The sequence below is a fragment of the Thermochaetoides thermophila genome (assembly GCF_000221225.1).
Source record: "Thermochaetoides thermophila DSM 1495 unplaced genomic scaffold scf7180000011816, whole genome shotgun sequence".
Classification (NCBI taxonomy): domain Eukaryota; kingdom Fungi; phylum Ascomycota; class Sordariomycetes; order Sordariales; family Chaetomiaceae; genus Thermochaetoides; species Thermochaetoides thermophila.
In genome coordinates this window covers 5,387,241-5,404,123 of record NW_006383032.1, presented here as the reverse complement: position 1 = coordinate 5,404,123, position 16,883 = coordinate 5,387,241, and the positions used below count along the sequence as shown (strand labels likewise).

The following is a 16,883-nucleotide window of genomic DNA, read 5'->3' as shown; positions in this document are numbered from 1 at the left end:
TTGGAACTTTGGGAGTCGAGTCTCAGCCAGTCAGCCAGTCGTTGTTAAGCCGTCGATGTGGCAGCACTCTCAGTGACAGCAGCCTTTGAAGGACGCCAATAAGTCATTGACGCAACCCCACAGAGAGCAGCTAGGCTTTTGTACATAGTCCGTACCCGAAGCGCGGCTTTGTGCAACCACCACGCTTGGTTGACGATAAAAGAAACACTGGGAGCCTTGGGCAAGCCGAGGCTGGTTATCGGCTATAAGTTGGAGTGCAAAACTACCACAAGCTTGCCTCGAGTCCGCCTGCGTTAATCGATTTGGGTGCTGGGTTTCGTGTCTCTGCGTATCCACTTAATACCAACTATTTAAGGTCCAACCATCCACTGAGTGTACCTTATCGCCATGGGCTCCCGGACCTCACTGAAGGCCTTCCTGGCCACGGCCCGGAAAGCCCTGGCATCCGCTCCCCCCGAGCGACCAACTCCTTTGACTTTTGTGGTTGGAAACGAGTCCGCAGGTCTGAACATCCTATGTTCATTTGTTAGCACTGTATAATCCCCTGCTAACAACATCTTACAGACCTCGACTCCCTTTGTTCAGCCCTGCTCTATGCCTATTTCCGCACTCACATCCCGCCCCATACTCTGCACATCCCCCTCTCCAATCTTCCTCGCGCCGACCTCGCCCTACGTCCAGAGCTCAATGCCGTCCTTGCGCCAGCAGGCCTAACCACCAACGACCTCATCACCCTGTCTGACTTACCCCCAGCCCCTTCAACCAACGGTAATGGCACAAGCGAGGGGAAGCATCCCCTCAGGCCCGAAGATACCCGTTGGCTGCTCGTCGACCACAATGTCCTTACTGGGGAGCTGGCCTCCCGATTTCTACCCAAAGGCGGTGGGGCCGGGGCCGGCGGCGGCCGCATCATTGGTTGCGTAGACCATCACGACGACGAAGGCGTTGTGCCTAAGGAGGGCATCGACGTGCGAGTCTTCGCTCGATGTGGCAGCTGCATGAGCCTGGTGCTGGACCAGTGCAAAGACGTCTGGGAGCAGCTGAGTCGTGGGGACGCGAAGGTCTCTGCCGCCACCGGCCAGCGTTCGACGGTTGATGGCGCGGAGTGCGATGCGCAAATTGCGTATGTGGCGCTGGCGCCCATTCTTAGCGACACTATCAATCTCACGTCGCAGGACAAGACGACAGAATGGGATGTAAAGGCAGTTGAAATGGCCGAGGCAAAACTGTTGCAGGGCAAGAAGAGAGCCGGAGATGCGTCGGCAGCTGTTTTGAATGGCGCCGAAAGCGCGGGCTATGACCGTACGAGGTACTTTCAACAGATCAATCAGCTTAAGGAGGACATTTTGGGTATGTCGTACCGTGATATCCTTCGCAAGGACTTCAAGCGTTGGGCAGAAGGGACGTTGGCAGTCGGCATGTCAACAGTGCCACAAGGGTTCGAGTACGCCCTGAATAACGTCGGGGACAAACACCTGTTCCTCAGCGCTCTACGTGATTGGGCAGCGGAGCAGAAACTTGACATTGCAGCTGTCATGACTGTGTCAACAGTCAACGGGGTGTTCACCAGGGAGCTTCTGATATGGGGCTTCGATGAAAACGCAGTGAAGGCAGTAAAGGCGTTCAAGGCAAAGTATGGCGACGAGTTAGGACTTGAAAGGTGGCGAAACGGGGAGCTGGATGGCAGCAACGACACACAAAGGGAACTGAGAGTGTGTTGGATACAACGAAGTATCAGGCACAGCAGGAAACAAGTGGCGCCGATGCTGAGAGAAGCGATGAAGGATGCCGCAAAGCTGTGAGAAGCGGATGGCTAGAAGCAGCGCGCTGCTCCCCGTCATGTAAACTTAAGAAAGCAAGGCACCTCGGTACTGAGTTTTGAATTCTGCCAAATGTCCCATATCTGCCTTGAATTACAAGCGAGAAAGGAAAAAAAAATCCGAACGAGCACCCCAGCAAATCGCAATGCAATAATAGTGTATGTCGCGGTACGAGGACAAAGACGAGACGGGTCTTTCTGGCACCGACACAATCAATCCCACTATACCAAGTCATTTTCAAGGAGCATGGCCACAAACTCGCGGTCCTTGACAATCTTCAGTCTCCGCTCAGCGCATTGACGAGCTATCTCGGAGGCCGCTGGGTCGGCGATGTCGATGCAATCCTTGAGGTTCTTTCGGATGGAGTCATTGATGGGAACTGGCGGTTCCTCGTGTTTCATTTCATAGTAGAGTCGACGCAGGGCGTCGATGCACCGTGCCCGGTGGGCGTCTTTGGCAAAGATCCTGTAGGCGTGGGCATATAGGCGCCACGATCTACCTTGACAATACCGCGGAGGGATTCGCCAAACATCCCAGAACCGTTCCCATCGTCCCTGATCAGCGTAAGCATACATCAACCGGATGATTAAATCCTCGGAGGGGCACGGCAGATCTGCTTGGACTAAAAGGTCCTCGAATTGGGCCAGGATGCGAGCAGCTTCTGAAGAGGGGCTAGGATGCCGGACGAGAGCTTCGATCACCGTCACAAGCACATCGTGGTCCAACACCTTCTGACCGCGTGCAAACATGCTGTCGATGACTTCCATCACCAGAGCAGCCTGGTCGCGTGCGACAACATCCGTGCTTGCGGGTACGGCGAAGACACTCTGGATGAGATGGAGGGCAATGCCACGGGTCATGACGGGGCTTGACAGCAGGATCTCTCGGAGCCAGTTCTTCGCAACGCCAAGATCATATCCAGGGAGGTCCCGAGAACGGGCTGTGTTCCACAACCACATGCGATGCTCCCACGCTAGCACCGGCGCGAGGTTCTCCATGGCACGATCGTAGAGCTGCAGAAACGGCGAGGGCGCCACTTCTGGATGTTTCACAAGGATTGCATCGACCTCGTCCTTGCTGAGGCGTTTCAAATAAGATCTGAGTTGGGTTAGAACGTACAATTTTGACTTGGTATCTTGGTGCAGCATATGAGCCGCTTGTGCCGCAGATGATTCCTGGCATCCTCCTAGAACGACGCTTGAGAGGGGGTTGTCTGAGAAGTCTAGCGAAAGATTTATGTTTAGCCGCCTGGTCCAGGTAGAGAAGTAGCGTGATCCCGCGGGGTCAAGGTGCCTCTCCGAACGTACCGAGCTGGATCTGTCGGGAGGGAGGATGGTAATTTCCTGAGGCTTCTCGCTGACAGGCAATCCCTTATTTTTCCTAAGGCTCTTGTCTAGCGTATCTCTCCAGAGGCCTTCCAGATCCAGTTCCTCTCTCTTAGCCTCTGTCATAAGCTGGACCACGATGGTCGTGCCTGTATCGGGGACACCAAAACCAGTTGGCCTTCCTTGCTCGTCCAGGAACTGAATTTCCTCGTTTGAGCCCTCCACGGCGCCGAGGTGAACACATATCCAGCCGGTGCCAATGCCGTCATCGACGTTTGCCCCAACGCCTGAACTACCCAGCAATTTGGCCTTGCGGGCAGCCCGGCGAAGCCTAACCTTGAGCTGATTTCTCCCCAGAAGGCCGTCCGCGGAGGCCGAAACACCTTTCCCACGCAGCCAGCGCACCAGACGATCCGCCGAGACGTGAAGATGCCGCTCACTGCGGGCTGTACCGAACAGCATTATGAGCCGAGGACCCAGAGCGGCTGGAGGGTCCAATTCGCGGAGGTCGAGGAGCTCCAAATCATCCATGCCCAACTCATCCGACACATACTTAAGCAACGGCTCCATCAACCTGGGGGATCCCTCGGGAATCTCTGGTAATGGCACTGGTTTCTGCAGAAGCGTTGGGTGCCTCGGTGCCTCGACCTGGAGATACCACGGCACCTCTCCGTCTGACGTTGTAGCTTTCTGGTCCTTGTGTTTATCGTCCAGCCTCTCTTCGAGAGCGGGGCCGCTCAGCAAGCATGGTGTAGGTCTAAATGTCGAGAACCTGGGCGCCTGCGCCGTATTGAGTGGTCTGGCAATGGCGTTCAGCGCAGGAAGTCGAGCATTTGCAGATATTGCCGGGACAAGACGCAGGGCTGCACAACTACAGGCAGAGCAGCGGGCTGCCCGCAAAGCTGAGGCGGGCACCATTGCGGGCGATGGCATGCTAAACAGGTGAATTGGCTGTGTACGATAATTCCGACGATATCTGCGAAAGAGTATACAACGTCAGAGACGTCGGATTGCACACAGTTTTGCTTGATGTTGATCTGTTGTCCCTGTTGTTGAGTTGTTGGCTGACATCCCACCATCGCTGCACCGGCCCTCGGTGTTCTGTCGAGTCCTGTCGCTTATCTCTTATCGGATATCAATTATCGTTATCGTGCCTGGCCCGTCTGATCTTATCGATGTCAGTCAGGCCAGCGCCCGCACTCCCCCGAGCGCCAAGTGGGGTTCCAGGGTGGAAGTGGCCAATCAGCGGGGTAGTGTGATTTTTTTTTTCGAGAACCGACTCCAGCTCCACCCTCCCGCCGGAAGGCCTGGATGGGTCGTAGCAGGCCAATTTTTCGAGCACCATCGCCGTCGTGTGTTGTCCTCAGTTGTCCATCCTATCGTCTATTGTCGCTCTCTCTGCTTCCTCCACTCTCCCACCCAAGGCCCGGGTCAATAAACTTCTGCTACCTCCCACGGCGTTCTCCTCTGTCCCTGCTGCGTCGCAGGTCGATGATCCTGCTGCCCTGCTGCGTCCAAGTCCTCGAGTTGCCGGCAGCATCGTCTTCCTCCTGTTCCTCCTCCTCCTCCTCCTCCTCCTTCTCCCTCTTCTTTTCTTTGTCCCAGCTCGGGGCTCCTTTTTTCCGTATTAGATCTGGTGCATCCATCTTTCCAGCGTCTTGTCTTGTTGATCGCTTCTCAACTTAAATGAACTGATCAGTGTCCCCCACGGTCTTCAACAGGTCGCCTGCTCCATCTGTTGAAGCCCACAATCGTTCCTAATCTCAATCTATATCCTGTCATCCTCGCCTCCTCCCACAGCCAACTGCGCCTCTTTGCGCTTACATCTCTGTCTCGTCTTCCAAGATGCTCGTGCGATCCGGGGCAGCGAGACAGGCCCTCCGAGCGCGCCAGCTCCTCCCCTCAAGCGGGTCTCTTCCATCTTTGCCATGCACTCTCTCCAAGCTGGAGCGCCCGCTGGGCGAGACCAGGCCGCTCGTCACATTGGCCCCAGAGGCTCGGCCAGGGAAGAGGAAAAGTTTTCGTGCTCTTTCCGGTTTTGAACGGAACCTTGCTACGGCGCTCGAGGAGCGACGTTTCGATGACATCCCGTTCGAGGGCCTGCCTGGCGGCATGACTTTCAGGCAGCCCCCCATTTACGAGCTGAGACCATGGAACACTACGCCCTTGGTGCCCGCCGACCGCCCGGCCTATCCGCCCAGACAGCGCATCAACCCATCTGGTATCCCCGGCGATCTCGACGAAATGCTCGCCATCTTCGAGGCTTGTGTGCACGTCGGACGGCTGGACCGTGCGTCTCTGGTGCTCAAGCGCCTTGGAAACATGCAGGCCCTGCCGCCGCACAAGTTCATGGAGCTTCACAACCGCTACCTTGAGGGCCGTCTTGCCCAGATCGAAGCCGACGCGAAGAACAACGGCCACCTGGCTGAGAAGGTCCATAGTTGGTTCGAAACCGAAATCTGCGACCAACGTTTGCCATATACCCCACTTACCGTCGCATATATGCTCAAGATATCCCTCCTCACCAGCTCTGGTGCGAAATTGAAGACTTATCTTGAACGTTACATGAGTGTGCTGCCGCAAGATAGCGCCACAGAAGCCCTCGACTTGGGAGATGTTCTCACCGATGATGATCTTGCCGCCATTGCCGAGAACTGCCCAAGTCTCTCGCTCTCTCAGGAGGTTCTGGCTCCTGCAGAAACCGAGGATGCCGCCACTACCACCATCGCCGAGAAGTTTGCCGCTGATCGGGAGTCACAGAGCGCACCCAAGTCCCTGCCCGAAGTCCTTGCCACACCACAGAAGGGCACCGGCCTGGAAGCGCTGAAGTCCACATTAGCTCTCTTCTACGAGCTTCCTCCAGGCGCTGATGTTGCTGCGCTCCCCCTCGAACAGCGTCGCGAATTCCAGTCTAGGCTCGAACGCGACGTCTTGGAAGCCGCTTTGCAAAAATGGAGGGAGGACAATGAGTCGCTCGCATCCATGGGCCTTAACCCGCAGATCTCAGCCCCATCATTAAGCTCAAAGCTGTACCAGTGGCACCAGGCACTTGAGCGCCGCATTGCCGAGGAACAAGCCAAAGTTGAGGCGTCAGAGAATGTTCCCAAGAAGTCGGCTGAAGACTTAGATCGCTGTCTTTACGGCCCTCTGCTTCTTCAGGGGTCCGCCACCCGCCTTGCTGCAGCGACAATCATTTCCATCCTTTCGCTTCTCTCCCTCCACGGTGCCGATAAAGGAGTTGCTGCCTCTCTTGCTGTTCAGCAGGTAGCCAAAGTAGCCGAAGAGGATATCAGATTCCAGATTGCCGAGAAAACTAAGAAGCTGCCCAAACACCAGACCGAGCTGCAGAAGCGGAAGGCCCGCAGGCTGATTCGGGTCAAAGGTAATGGCAGCCTTAAAACAACGGATAAGAAACAGCTAGGCGTCGCGACGCTGCCGCTAGCGACCACTGGAGAGATGGCGCCTGCAATCACCGAGAATACCCGATGGCCAACTGCCATCAGGGCCAAGGTCGGCGCACTGTTGCTCACTGCGATGATGGAGACCGCCAAGATTATGGTGGTAAGAGATCACCCGGTCACCAAGGAGAAGGTGCACCAGCTGCAGCCAGCCTTCTCCCACGCCATGCAGCTCAGGAAGGGCAAGAAAGTCGGCATTATCCAGGCAAATCCGGAGCTAGTTGAGATTTTGAAGAGAGAGCCCCGCGCCGAGCTGCTTGCTCGCCATCTGCCTATGCTGGTTGAACCGGAACCGTGGACAAAGTTCGACAAGGGTGGCTTCCTGGAGTGCCAGAGCCCCTTGATTCGTCTCAAGAACCACGAGATAGAGCAGAAAATCTATGCTGAAGCGGCCATTGAGCGCGGTGATATGGAGCAGATGATGCGCGGTCTCGATGTCCTAGGCAAGACGGCCTGGCGAATCAACCGCAAGGTTTTCGACGTCATGTTGACTGTCTGGAACGAGGGCATCGCGTTTGCCAACATTCCTGCCCTTCACCCCAACATCCCCATCCCTCCTGAGCCGGATTCGAGTGACGACCCGATGAAGAAGCGTATCTGGATGAGGCAGGTTAAGGCAATTCAGAACGAGAAGTCCGGCATGCATTCGGTTCGCTGCTTCATGAACTTCCAACTGGAGATCGCTCGAGCTTTCATTGACCAAACCTTCTACTTTCCTCACAACTTGGACTTCCGTGGACGCGCGTACCCGCTGCCTCCTTACTTGAACCACATGGGTGCTGACCACATGCGTGGTATGCTCCTTTTTGCCAAAGGAAAGCCCCTCGGCGAGAACGGGTTACGTTGGCTCAAGATTCACCTGGCCAATGTCTACGGTTACGATAAGGCCAGTCTCGACGACCGCGAAAAGTTTGCCGACGATAACTTGGCGAACATTATGGACTCGGCAAGCAACCCTCTCGGCGGGAAGCGTTGGTGGCTCCAGGGTGAGGATCCATGGCAATGCCTGGCCACTTGCTTCGAGCTGGCTGCGGCGCTTCAATCGCCTGATCCAACTCAGTTCGTTTCTCACCTGCCCGTTCATCAAGACGGCACCTGCAACGGTCTTCAGCACTATGCCGCTCTCGGTGGTGACACTTGGGGTGCGCAACAGGTCAATCTGATCCCCGGCGAGAAGCCGGCCGACGTCTACTCCGCAGTCGCCCAGCTTGTGCAAGAAATGGTCACCAAGGATGCTGCAGCCGGCAACGAATTTGCCAAGGCCTTAGACGGCAAGATCACTCGCAAGGTGGTGAAGCAGACTGTCATGACCAACGTCTATGGTGTTACCTTCGTCGGCGCCAAGAGACAAGTCCAGAAGCAGCTGGATGCACTCTACCCCAATCTGGAGTCTCAGACGGGCTGCTCCACGTCCATTCTCTCGTCATACATGGCGACCAAGATTTTCGCCGCTTTAGGTACGATGTTTTCAGGAGCTTACGCTATCCAGAGCTGGTTGGGCGAGATCGGTGATCGTGTCTGCCGTGCCATTACTCCCGAGCAGCTTAATCGCATTGAGGCCGAAGCGACTGGCGAGTCGAAGAAGAAGTTCACTGATGCCGAACTGAACAACACGTTCCGCAATACAATCGTCTGGACAACGCCACTGCGCATGCCTGTGGTCCAGCCATACAGGAAGAGTGGTACTCGCGTGGTCCCAACCTGTCTCCAAGATTTGGCCCTGCAGGTGTCCGACCGCGACGATCCCGTCAATCGCCGGAAGCAGCTCCAGGCGTTCCCGCCAAATTTCATCCACTCTCTCGACGCCAGCCACATGATGCTGTCCGCGCTCGAGTGCCACGAGCTTGGCCTCACCTTTGCTGCGGTGCACGACTCCTTCTGGACTCATGCTGCCGATGTTGACAAGATGAGCAAGGTCATCCGTGAGTCTTTCATCCGGATCCACAGTGAGGATGTCATCGGTCGGTTGAAGTGCGAGTTCGAAGCCCGCTACAAAGGCGCTCTTTACCGCGCAAAGATTCTGTCCTCATCTCCTGTCGGCGCGATGATCATCAAGCACCGTCGGATCCACAAGATGACTTCCCTGGAGGAACTGTTGCAAGAAAAACGTCGCCAAGAGCTGCTCGCCTCTTCTGATCCTGATGAGGTCAAGAAGGGCCAGGAGATGGTGACGCCGGCCAGTCTCTTCGAGAAGTACGCCACGCCCGATGCACTGGTTAGCCAATACGATCCCGAAGAGCTTCAGCAGGCCGAAGCAGACGAAGAGGCCAGCTCCAATGCCGGCGAAGATGGCATGTCTGAAGAAGAGGACTCTCTCACCATGGACACGGCATCGGAGGAAGCTGATGCCGGAATGAATGTTCGGGACTTCAGCCGCGTTGATGACATCAAAAATGTCAATTATTTTGAACAAGAGCTGGACAAAAACAAGAAGATTAAACGCGGAAACTCCAAGAAGTCAGGAGCCCTCAACACTATTCCAGTCTGGCTACCGCTTACCTTCCCCGATATCCCGAAGAAGGGCGACTTTGATGTCCGCCAGCTGAAGGAGAGCAAGTACTTCTTCTCTTAAACGAAGCTATTTTCACTCAGTCTTCATCACGAGAGGGCAACCCGGGGTTATGTTCGATAGAGGCTGGGTGTGTTGTACTATGTACATTAGGGGTTAACAAAAGTCCATTCTTTGGGAAGTGGTGTTTGGCGTTTGTTGTTATGGGTGGCATATAGCGGTACGGCGTTTCATGAGCAGTAGACGGGTGGTAGGTGGGCAGAGGAATTCATCTCCATATCCTGTACATTAAACGAGTATGGCGATGGGAGTCACGCATCTTTACTTGATGAGAGAGAAAGTGTACATGTATCTATCACCTTTATTTATATCTTTTGTATACTAGACCGGTGACTCAAGAAATCACTGGTCAGGCACAGCATGTGTTATAGATGGCAGATATTCTCTGAGTCAGGAAGCAAGCATGATGTTTTGCAAAATTAAGGTACATAATGATTTCCACAAATCTTGATCCCCACATCATTGAACCAACTTGTGTGTTCTGACTAAGTTCATTTACTTAGTCCCCTTGGTCTGACAACATGAGCAATGGAGAGCGCTTCATGGCATGCTGTCCACTCTTTATCTTCTTCCCTAAATGCGGATCTCCGAATCCGCTTATGCTCTCCGCCCACCCAGCCAGGTTACATAGACTGCACAAGGGGAGATGGTCAAAAGATGCACAGCACGTAGCATGTATGATCAAGGAAAAAAGGCTTGGCAAGGCTAATTCTGCCGTTTTCTTAGCAGATTAAATTGCCAATTGCAACAGCACTTCCCGATGTAGAGGTATAGCCTCATGTAACCGCTCAGGCGTAGGCTAACCAACACGCATACCCGGATTAGGAGATCGGAAGTTATCAAACGGACCATCTCGTTAGGGTTAGCAGGCCGCATTTCCCGGTCCGTGGAGGCGGTCAAGCCTGCCTCCAGATTGCCGCTAAAGTAACTGATGCTATTTATTGCTCTTCGGATGCTACCAGGTCAGTTCGCTCAATAGTGTGCTGGTTGCGTTACCAGCCGCGGCCAACATATGGGCCAAGAGCTGCAGCCAGGACACTTAATTTTTGCTGTGTTGTTGGCTAGTGCGTGGAAGGACATCTACCTAGGAACGATGCATGTTTTGGCGGGTGTTCGGAGGATAGTCTTCCACCTGCTACGCCGATCCTTTAGACTCAGAGTTTGCCTTGTCCTTCCTTCGTGGGCATCATTGGCTCGATGCGTCCGAGACTGCAACCACATAACTCAAAAATGCTTCCCAACAAGTTGTGAAGCAAAACTGGGGTGGTGGCAACCACGAATGCTACGCACGATTTCCCTGAATTTGCTTTACTGGGCTGGGAAGAGAGAGGATCGCAGCAGGATTTAAAGGGCCGGTCATCGCGAAAGTTGGGAAGACACATGCTGGAACTTTCTTTGGGCGTGGTCGAGTAAAGTCAAGTGAAGCACACTCCAGAGGACTTAGAAGATCCAAATCAAAAAGGGACTGCCTCTACCATGAAATTCGACGCCAAATCCCTCTTCATCTCTTGCCTGCTCACTGGGCTTAGGTATGTCATTTTAAGGCAGCCTTATCTCATCCCTTGCTCCCAAAAGAGAAAATCCGCTAAGACTAGGCTCACAGCTCAGCCGCTCCGGCCGCTGATCCCAATGCCCAGATCGACCTGCCGGTCCTGACCCTGACCGGCGGTATTATCGGTCCCACGCTGGCTCCGATCCCGACCCTGATCCCGCCCACGTGTACGAAATTCGTTGATGGCGCGCTGGTGACGCCGTCCTGCTACACGCACACGACGACGGCGCCGTGCACGACGCTCAAATCGTGCCCGCTGCCGACGAAGCCGATCGTGTGCCCCGCGGTCATCAAGATCACGACCATCTCCGTGCCTTGCAGGTAAGTTGCCTACTCCAGAGGAAGAGTGTAAAAATGGTTGGAGGCTAACTGTGCATCCTTCTAGTACGGACTGCTGCCCCGTGACGCCAACCAAGACTGTCACTCCTCGGGCGTGCCAGACCTGCATCACCGGCTGCGTGATTCCGACCGAGACCATTACCGTTACCACTGGATGCAAGCCTACGCTGACCGTGAACCCTCCGCCAACATCTCTCACTGTCATCCGGCCAACGCTCACTACAATCAGGCCGCCCCTTCACACAGCGGTCATCGATCCTATCCTCGATGTTGCGTGAGTTTGTAGGGTGAGACCGAGGTGCGGCATTGGGGTGAGAAGATGGAACGGGGGGATGGAAGCTGGTCGGGAAATGGGCGGCCATCTTTTGCATTAGGTTTCGTTGGACATATTTTGCTCGTTCACAAACAGTGGTTTATATTGGGAATCTTCCATACGCTATATGAGACCGTCCTTCTTGCAACGTCAAAAGGAACATTAAATTTAAATCTTGGTTTCCCCTTATGCCTGGCTTTTACCGTACCTGAGCACCCTTTAGGCTAGCAACCGTGCACACACCACCGCTCTCGGTGACCAACTTCGCCAGACCCGTCTTGCCCTCCAGGGCCTCGACGACGCTGGGATCAAAAGCCACCTCAAGCGAGTCAGTGGTGGTGAAGCCGGGCTGGAAGGTCTCCCAAATCTTCTTCTTGGGGTTAAGCACCTTCTCGGGCTCAGCCTGGAAGCCCTCGAAGAAAACACGCTCGCCAGCCTTAGCATCAGCAGGAGGGTTGACCAGCTCAACGGGGCCCTTGTGGTCATCTTCGCCCTCCTTAGGCCGTGGGGAGGCAGCTAGGACCATGGCGCACGACTTGATGCCGCGCATCTTGACAGGCTTCAGATTGCAGACCACCACAACCTTACGGCCCTGCATCTCCTCGAGCGGGACAAGGCCATTCAGGCCGGAGCACACGGTCCGGCAGATCTGGCCCTCGTACTCGACGGTGTCGTCAGTGCCTGGCTTGTCGCCGACGTTGATCGTAGAGACGTAGAGAGAGTCGGCCTCAGGATGCTTGATGGCCTTGAGGATGTGGCCGACACGCAGGTCAATGAGACCAGGGGACAGCACAGTGGGCGCAGGGGGAGGAGCCTGCTTGGGAGCACGCTCCTTCTTCTCCTTCTTTTCCTTCTTGGGCTTCCCGTTACCGCCCTCGGCAGCAGCAGGGGTAGTGTCAGCGACCTTGTCCTTGGGCTCAACCGCAGCACCGGCATTCTTCTCCTTTGTCCTATCAGGAAGAGCCTGGTTGCCGGTGGCGGCGGAAGCGGCAGCAGCAGCGGCGGCGGCAGCCTTCTCCTTCTTCAAGCGCTCCTTCTCAGCCTTGGGATCGGCTGGCGGCTTGACGTAAAGGATCTCCTCGGGATCGACTTGGACCTTGTCGGCGTCGGCAACATCGAGGCCGAAGATGGGGCTGTTCTGGACAAAATCGACCAGACGCACAATGTTGGGGCGCCCGTTCTCGCCAGTGCGCTGCTCTGGGGCCCACGACTTCACAATGGGAGCGAGAGACTCATAAAGAGCGATATCTGCCTTGCTGGGCTTGGTGCCAAGGGCGGTGGTGCGAGTGGCAAGCTCGGCATTGAGGGCATCGAGAGCAGCATCGGAAGCACCGGCCTTGAGCTCCTGGGCCCTGGCGAGCCAGGCCTGGATTTCAGATTCCTCAGCGGGAGTGTACTTCTGGGCGCCGAGAGCGGCCATGATGCGTGGGTTAGAAAGATTGATGGAAGCAAAGGGCCGAAACAAGAAGTTGAAGTTAACGTGTCGCACAAAATAAGCGCTTCGCAGGGCGGCTGCTGGGCGCGCGACGGCTCGAAAGAACGGCAGTTTGGAGGATTGACGAAGGAATGACCGACGACACGGCAGACGCAGACAAATAGATTTGCTCTGGCTCTTAAAACCGGATAGCGTGGCGAGGCTGAGAAGTCGGTACCTGGGAGGGGCCAAAGAGTCGTGAACGGACGATGCCAGGGTCAAAGTTTTGAAACGGACGAACAGCAAAATGTTTCTTGGGACGAGTCAACGCGGCGAATGGCAAATGCGGGGCACTCACTGTCTTGACTCAAAAGGCTCCTGAGAGGGGCACAACGTCCCCATGGTCCATCTCTTGGCATGCCATGCCATAGGAGCACAGACCAGTAACCCTCGAGACCTCTGTTGACTTCTCCCTGCGGGCGGTGGGGGTGGCCTGGGCACTTTCAAAGTCCTTGATATGCCGCCCCCGCTCCCCAAGCCCGAGACTGCGCGTGGGTCCCCGTGGGGTCTCTAATTCGGGTCTTGACGCGCGCTGCTCGTGATTTCGTGGCAGGCTCCCGTCGCGTTGCATGCGCGTCTCCTGTTGGGTTTTCCTTAATCAGCTGGCCCATTTCTTGAGTTTGCATTCCTCCATCCATTCCCCCATCCCCGGTGTGCGGTGCTCTGGAATGGGAAGCACAATTCAAGGATCAATCAGTCGTTTATTGCATTGTTCTGATTCTCACTTTGACTCTGGACAGCCCCAGTTCATCCAAGTCGAATTGGATCGCTGACCGTTGACGTAACTGCATCTTCAACCCTTCTGAAGTTCTGTCCTTGACAATCTCGTTTCTCCCCATCCAGTGATTGCCCCCGCACTCATCTCCTCTTCAGCTTCCTTTTCCGTGACAATGCCACATCTCGAGTATTCCGAAGATGATACCACAGCTTCCACGAGCTCGCTCTCAAGACTCCCCACAAGTGCACCCTCGTCCCCGCCGCCAACGAGTCCGGACAAGAAGACCATGGACATGGACAAGCCTAAGATGACTTATACCAAGCTGCGGGAGGAACAGATCCTTGCAGAAGAAGAGGAGAAGGCGCGCATTGCAAACCTCAAGGCCGAGGAAAAGCGTAAGCGCAAAGTGTGGAGGAAACGCATCTTGACGAAGGAGGAGAGAGAGGCCAAAGCTAAGGATCTGGACCGTTTGTTGGCCCAGAGCGCCGCGTTCAGCAGTATTCTCACGAATAAGACCAAGGTGCTGGGCCGTGTGGGAACGAGTCTCGATGGCAAGACGCTTGGAGAGCACGACCTGGTTATGGCCAAGCAGCCCAAGTGCATGGTCGGCGGCACCATGCGCGACTACCAGCTCGAGGGCCTGACGTGGATGTACGAGATCTGCATCCAGGGCATGAGCGGCATCCTGGCCGACGAGATGGGACTGGGTATGTGATCCAGGCTCCCATCCCCTCCCAGCATTTCTAATCCGGATGGCTAACGCCCTTTTCCATCAGGTAAAACGGTTCAAGCAATTTCGTTGATTGCCTTGCTTCGTGAACAAGAGAACTATCTGGGACCTCACCTCATCGTCGCCCCCCTGAGCACACTGTCCAACTGGCTGGATGAGTTCCATCACTGGGTGCCATCCATCCCAGTGGTTATGTACCATGGCACACCGCAGCAGCGCACAGAGATTTTCAAGACCAAAATTATGCGCAACCTCAAGAACGGCCGGCCAACCGAACAGTTCCCGGTTGTCTGTACGAGCTATGAGATGGTCCTCAAGGATCGTGCCTCGTTGTCCAAGATTAACTGGGAGTTTATCATTATCGACGAGGGCCACCGCATGAAGAACTTTGACTCAAAGCTCTTCAGGGAATTGAAGTCTTTTAGCTCAGCTACCCGCCTTTTGATCACGGGGACGCCTTTACAGAATAACCTCAAGGAACTCTGGTCGCTCCTGAACTTCCTTCTTCCCAAGATCTTCCGCGACTGGGAGGCCTTTGAGAGCTGGTTTGACTTCAGCGACTTAGAGGATGAAGAGGGCACCGAGGAGTTTATTGCCGACAAGACCAAGCAGGAGCTCGTCAAGAAAATGCACATCGTGTTGCAACCTCTGCTTCTCCGAAGGGTCAAGGCTGATGTCGCCAAGTACCTCCCAAAGAAGCGAGAGTACGTCTTGTATGCCCCAATGACAAAGGAGCAGACGGATCTCTATAATGTCATCAACGATAAAAACATCGACACAAGGGCATACCTGGAAAACAAGGTAATTGAGCGGCTGACCAGCGCCGCCGCCAACAGCAAGGCGAGCTCACCTAAACGCAGCACCCGCCAGTCAAGGGCTGGGAGTGTAAAGCAAGAGTCGGACAATAATAGTGAACCAACATCGGATACAGCCCACGACGCCCGCAGCTCTGCTAAGAAAGCCGAAGAAATACCACCGGCCAAGAATGCATTTGCTCTCTTGATGGGCAAGGCTCGCCACCAGAGCCAAACGGCCAAAGACGCCGCGTCTGCTTCCACAAAGAAAGCGGATTCTTTGCCATCACAATCAAACAAGAACACCATCAAGAGAAAGATCCCACCAACATCTGAGGAACCAGCCCGAAAGACTGCCAAGGCTAGCAAAGAAGCCACCCCAACAAGTGCTCGCGGTCGTCCAAGGAGAGGAAGACATTCATACAAAGAAGCTGATTCCGATGAGGAGTTGCTCGATGGTGACGAGTTTGAGGAAAAGCTCGCTAAGGAGCTGACTCATGGAGAAGAGACTGAGGAAGAGCAGACCGCAGAGGATGAAGAGGAAATTGAGCGGATGCAAACGCTTGAGCTTGCCAGTAAGTTTCATTTATCTCCGGCCTCTCTGGCTTCTTACATAAAGCTGATGGGTCCCCAGAGCGTGAGATTGCGAGCAAAAAGCTTGGAAATCCTTTGCTCCAGCTTCGTTTGGTTTGCAACAGTCCTCACAACTTTTACAACCCATGGTCTGTTGACAATGGGCTCCCGGTTGATGAAAGCATCGTGACTGCATCTGGAAAGATGCTCCTTCTTGATCGCCTTCTGCCTGAACTCTTCAAACGCGGGCACAAAGTGCTCATCTTCTCCCAGTTCAAGACCCAGCTCGACATTCTTCAAGACTACTGCACCGAGCTTCGGAAGTGGCCAGTGTGTCGTATCGACGGTGGTGTGTCACAAGAAGAACGGCGTGCCCAGATTCGTGAGTTCAACTCCAATCCGGATCTCAAGATCTTTTTATTGTCTACCCGGGCCGGTGGACAAGGAATCAACTTGGCCAGCGCCGATACTGTCATTCTCTTCGACAGCGATTGGAATCCACAGCAAGATTTGCAGGCTCAAGATCGCGCCCATCGGATTGGGCAGACTCGCCCTGTCATTGTCTACCGGTTCGCGACAAAGGGAACCGTCGAGGAGGAGCTTCTGATGAGTGCCGATGCCAAGCGCAGATTGGAGAAGCTTGTCATCAAGAAGGGCGGATTCCGGACCATGGGCCAGAAGATTGACCTAAAAGAAGAACTGGACCGAGAGACACTGCGAACGTTGCTGCTCAAGGATGGGCAAGTCTACAAGTTCTCAGGGGATAAGGAGATCTTGAGCGATCACGATCTTGAAGTGCTGTGTGATAGGAGTGATGAGGCATACGAAAGAGCTGCCGCAGGGGCTGGCAATGCTGATGCTTACAAAGTCATCGAGACGGGCGCTGAGGGGATTGTCCATGCCGGACATGCCTGAAGGCTTGGGTTGGACAAAGTGCAACTCAGCTCAGGTGCAGCAGATACCCCACGTCACACGACAGCCCGTCACCGACTGACTAGATGCAGCATTTCTACGGGTTTGGAATGCAACTGTTTCAGGCATTCTTCATTTTTCTTTGCCACAGGCCACACAGCTAATCTATAATAGACCAAACGATGTGATATCAACCGAGCTTTCACAATCCTACAGATTACATGATGGTGCTTGCATGCATACCTGCCTGATTTTAACCCCCGCCGTTTTTTTTTGTTCGGCCCATCTTCTAGCCTCGTCTCTCAC

At 54.8% G+C, this 16,883-nt stretch overlaps 7 protein-coding genes across 7 annotated transcripts; 4 read left to right on the top strand and 3 right to left on the bottom strand.

Moving 5' to 3' along the window:
• Positions 1-387: 387 nt before the first annotated feature.
• On the top strand, positions 388-1,802 carry CTHT_0035580 (exopolyphosphatase-like protein; the record flags this gene model as incomplete). The annotated part of the gene is made up of 2 exons (XM_006693925.1): positions 388-502; positions 565-1,802. 2 exons carry the CDS (start codon positions 388-390, stop codon positions 1,800-1,802), a joined length of 1,353 nt encoding a protein of 450 aa, XP_006693988.1.
• A 239-nt stretch (positions 1,803-2,041) lies between these two features.
• On the bottom strand, positions 2,042-4,063 carry CTHT_0035570 (uncharacterized protein; the record flags this gene model as incomplete). Its single annotated transcript, XM_006693924.1, has 1 exon — positions 2,042-4,063. One exon carries the CDS (start codon positions 4,061-4,063, stop codon positions 2,042-2,044), a length of 2,022 nt encoding a protein of 673 aa, XP_006693987.1.
• Positions 4,064-4,590: 527 nt separating this feature from the next.
• Positions 4,591-4,791, bottom strand: CTHT_0035560 (uncharacterized protein; the record flags this gene model as incomplete). Its single annotated transcript, XM_006693923.1, has 1 exon — positions 4,591-4,791. The coding sequence occupies one exon, from the start codon at positions 4,789-4,791 to the stop codon at positions 4,591-4,593; it is 201 nt and encodes a 66-aa protein (XP_006693986.1).
• A 199-nt stretch (positions 4,792-4,990) lies between these two features.
• CTHT_0035550 (RNA polymerase-like protein) lies at positions 4,991-9,175 on the top strand (the record flags this gene model as incomplete). The annotated part of the gene is made up of 1 exon (XM_006693922.1): positions 4,991-9,175. One exon carries the CDS (start codon positions 4,991-4,993, stop codon positions 9,173-9,175), a length of 4,185 nt encoding a protein of 1,394 aa, XP_006693985.1.
• Positions 9,176-10,648: 1,473 nt separating this feature from the next.
• Positions 10,649-11,341, top strand: CTHT_0035540 (uncharacterized protein; the record flags this gene model as incomplete). The annotated part of the gene is made up of 3 exons (XM_006693921.1): positions 10,649-10,701; positions 10,776-11,045; positions 11,110-11,341. 3 exons carry the CDS (start codon positions 10,649-10,651, stop codon positions 11,339-11,341), a joined length of 555 nt encoding a protein of 184 aa, XP_006693984.1.
• Positions 11,342-11,575: 234 nt separating this feature from the next.
• CTHT_0035530 (putative tRNA-binding protein) lies at positions 11,576-12,796 on the bottom strand (the record flags this gene model as incomplete). The annotated part of the gene is made up of 1 exon (XM_006693920.1): positions 11,576-12,796. The coding sequence occupies one exon, from the start codon at positions 12,794-12,796 to the stop codon at positions 11,576-11,578; it is 1,221 nt and encodes a 406-aa protein (XP_006693983.1).
• A 944-nt stretch (positions 12,797-13,740) lies between these two features.
• CTHT_0035520 (helicase-like protein) lies at positions 13,741-16,580 on the top strand (the record flags this gene model as incomplete). Its single annotated transcript, XM_006693919.1, has 3 exons — positions 13,741-14,275; positions 14,345-15,667; positions 15,727-16,580. The coding sequence occupies 3 exons, from the start codon at positions 13,741-13,743 to the stop codon at positions 16,578-16,580; spliced, it is 2,712 nt and encodes a 903-aa protein (XP_006693982.1).
• Between the last annotated feature and the right edge of the window lie 303 nt (positions 16,581-16,883).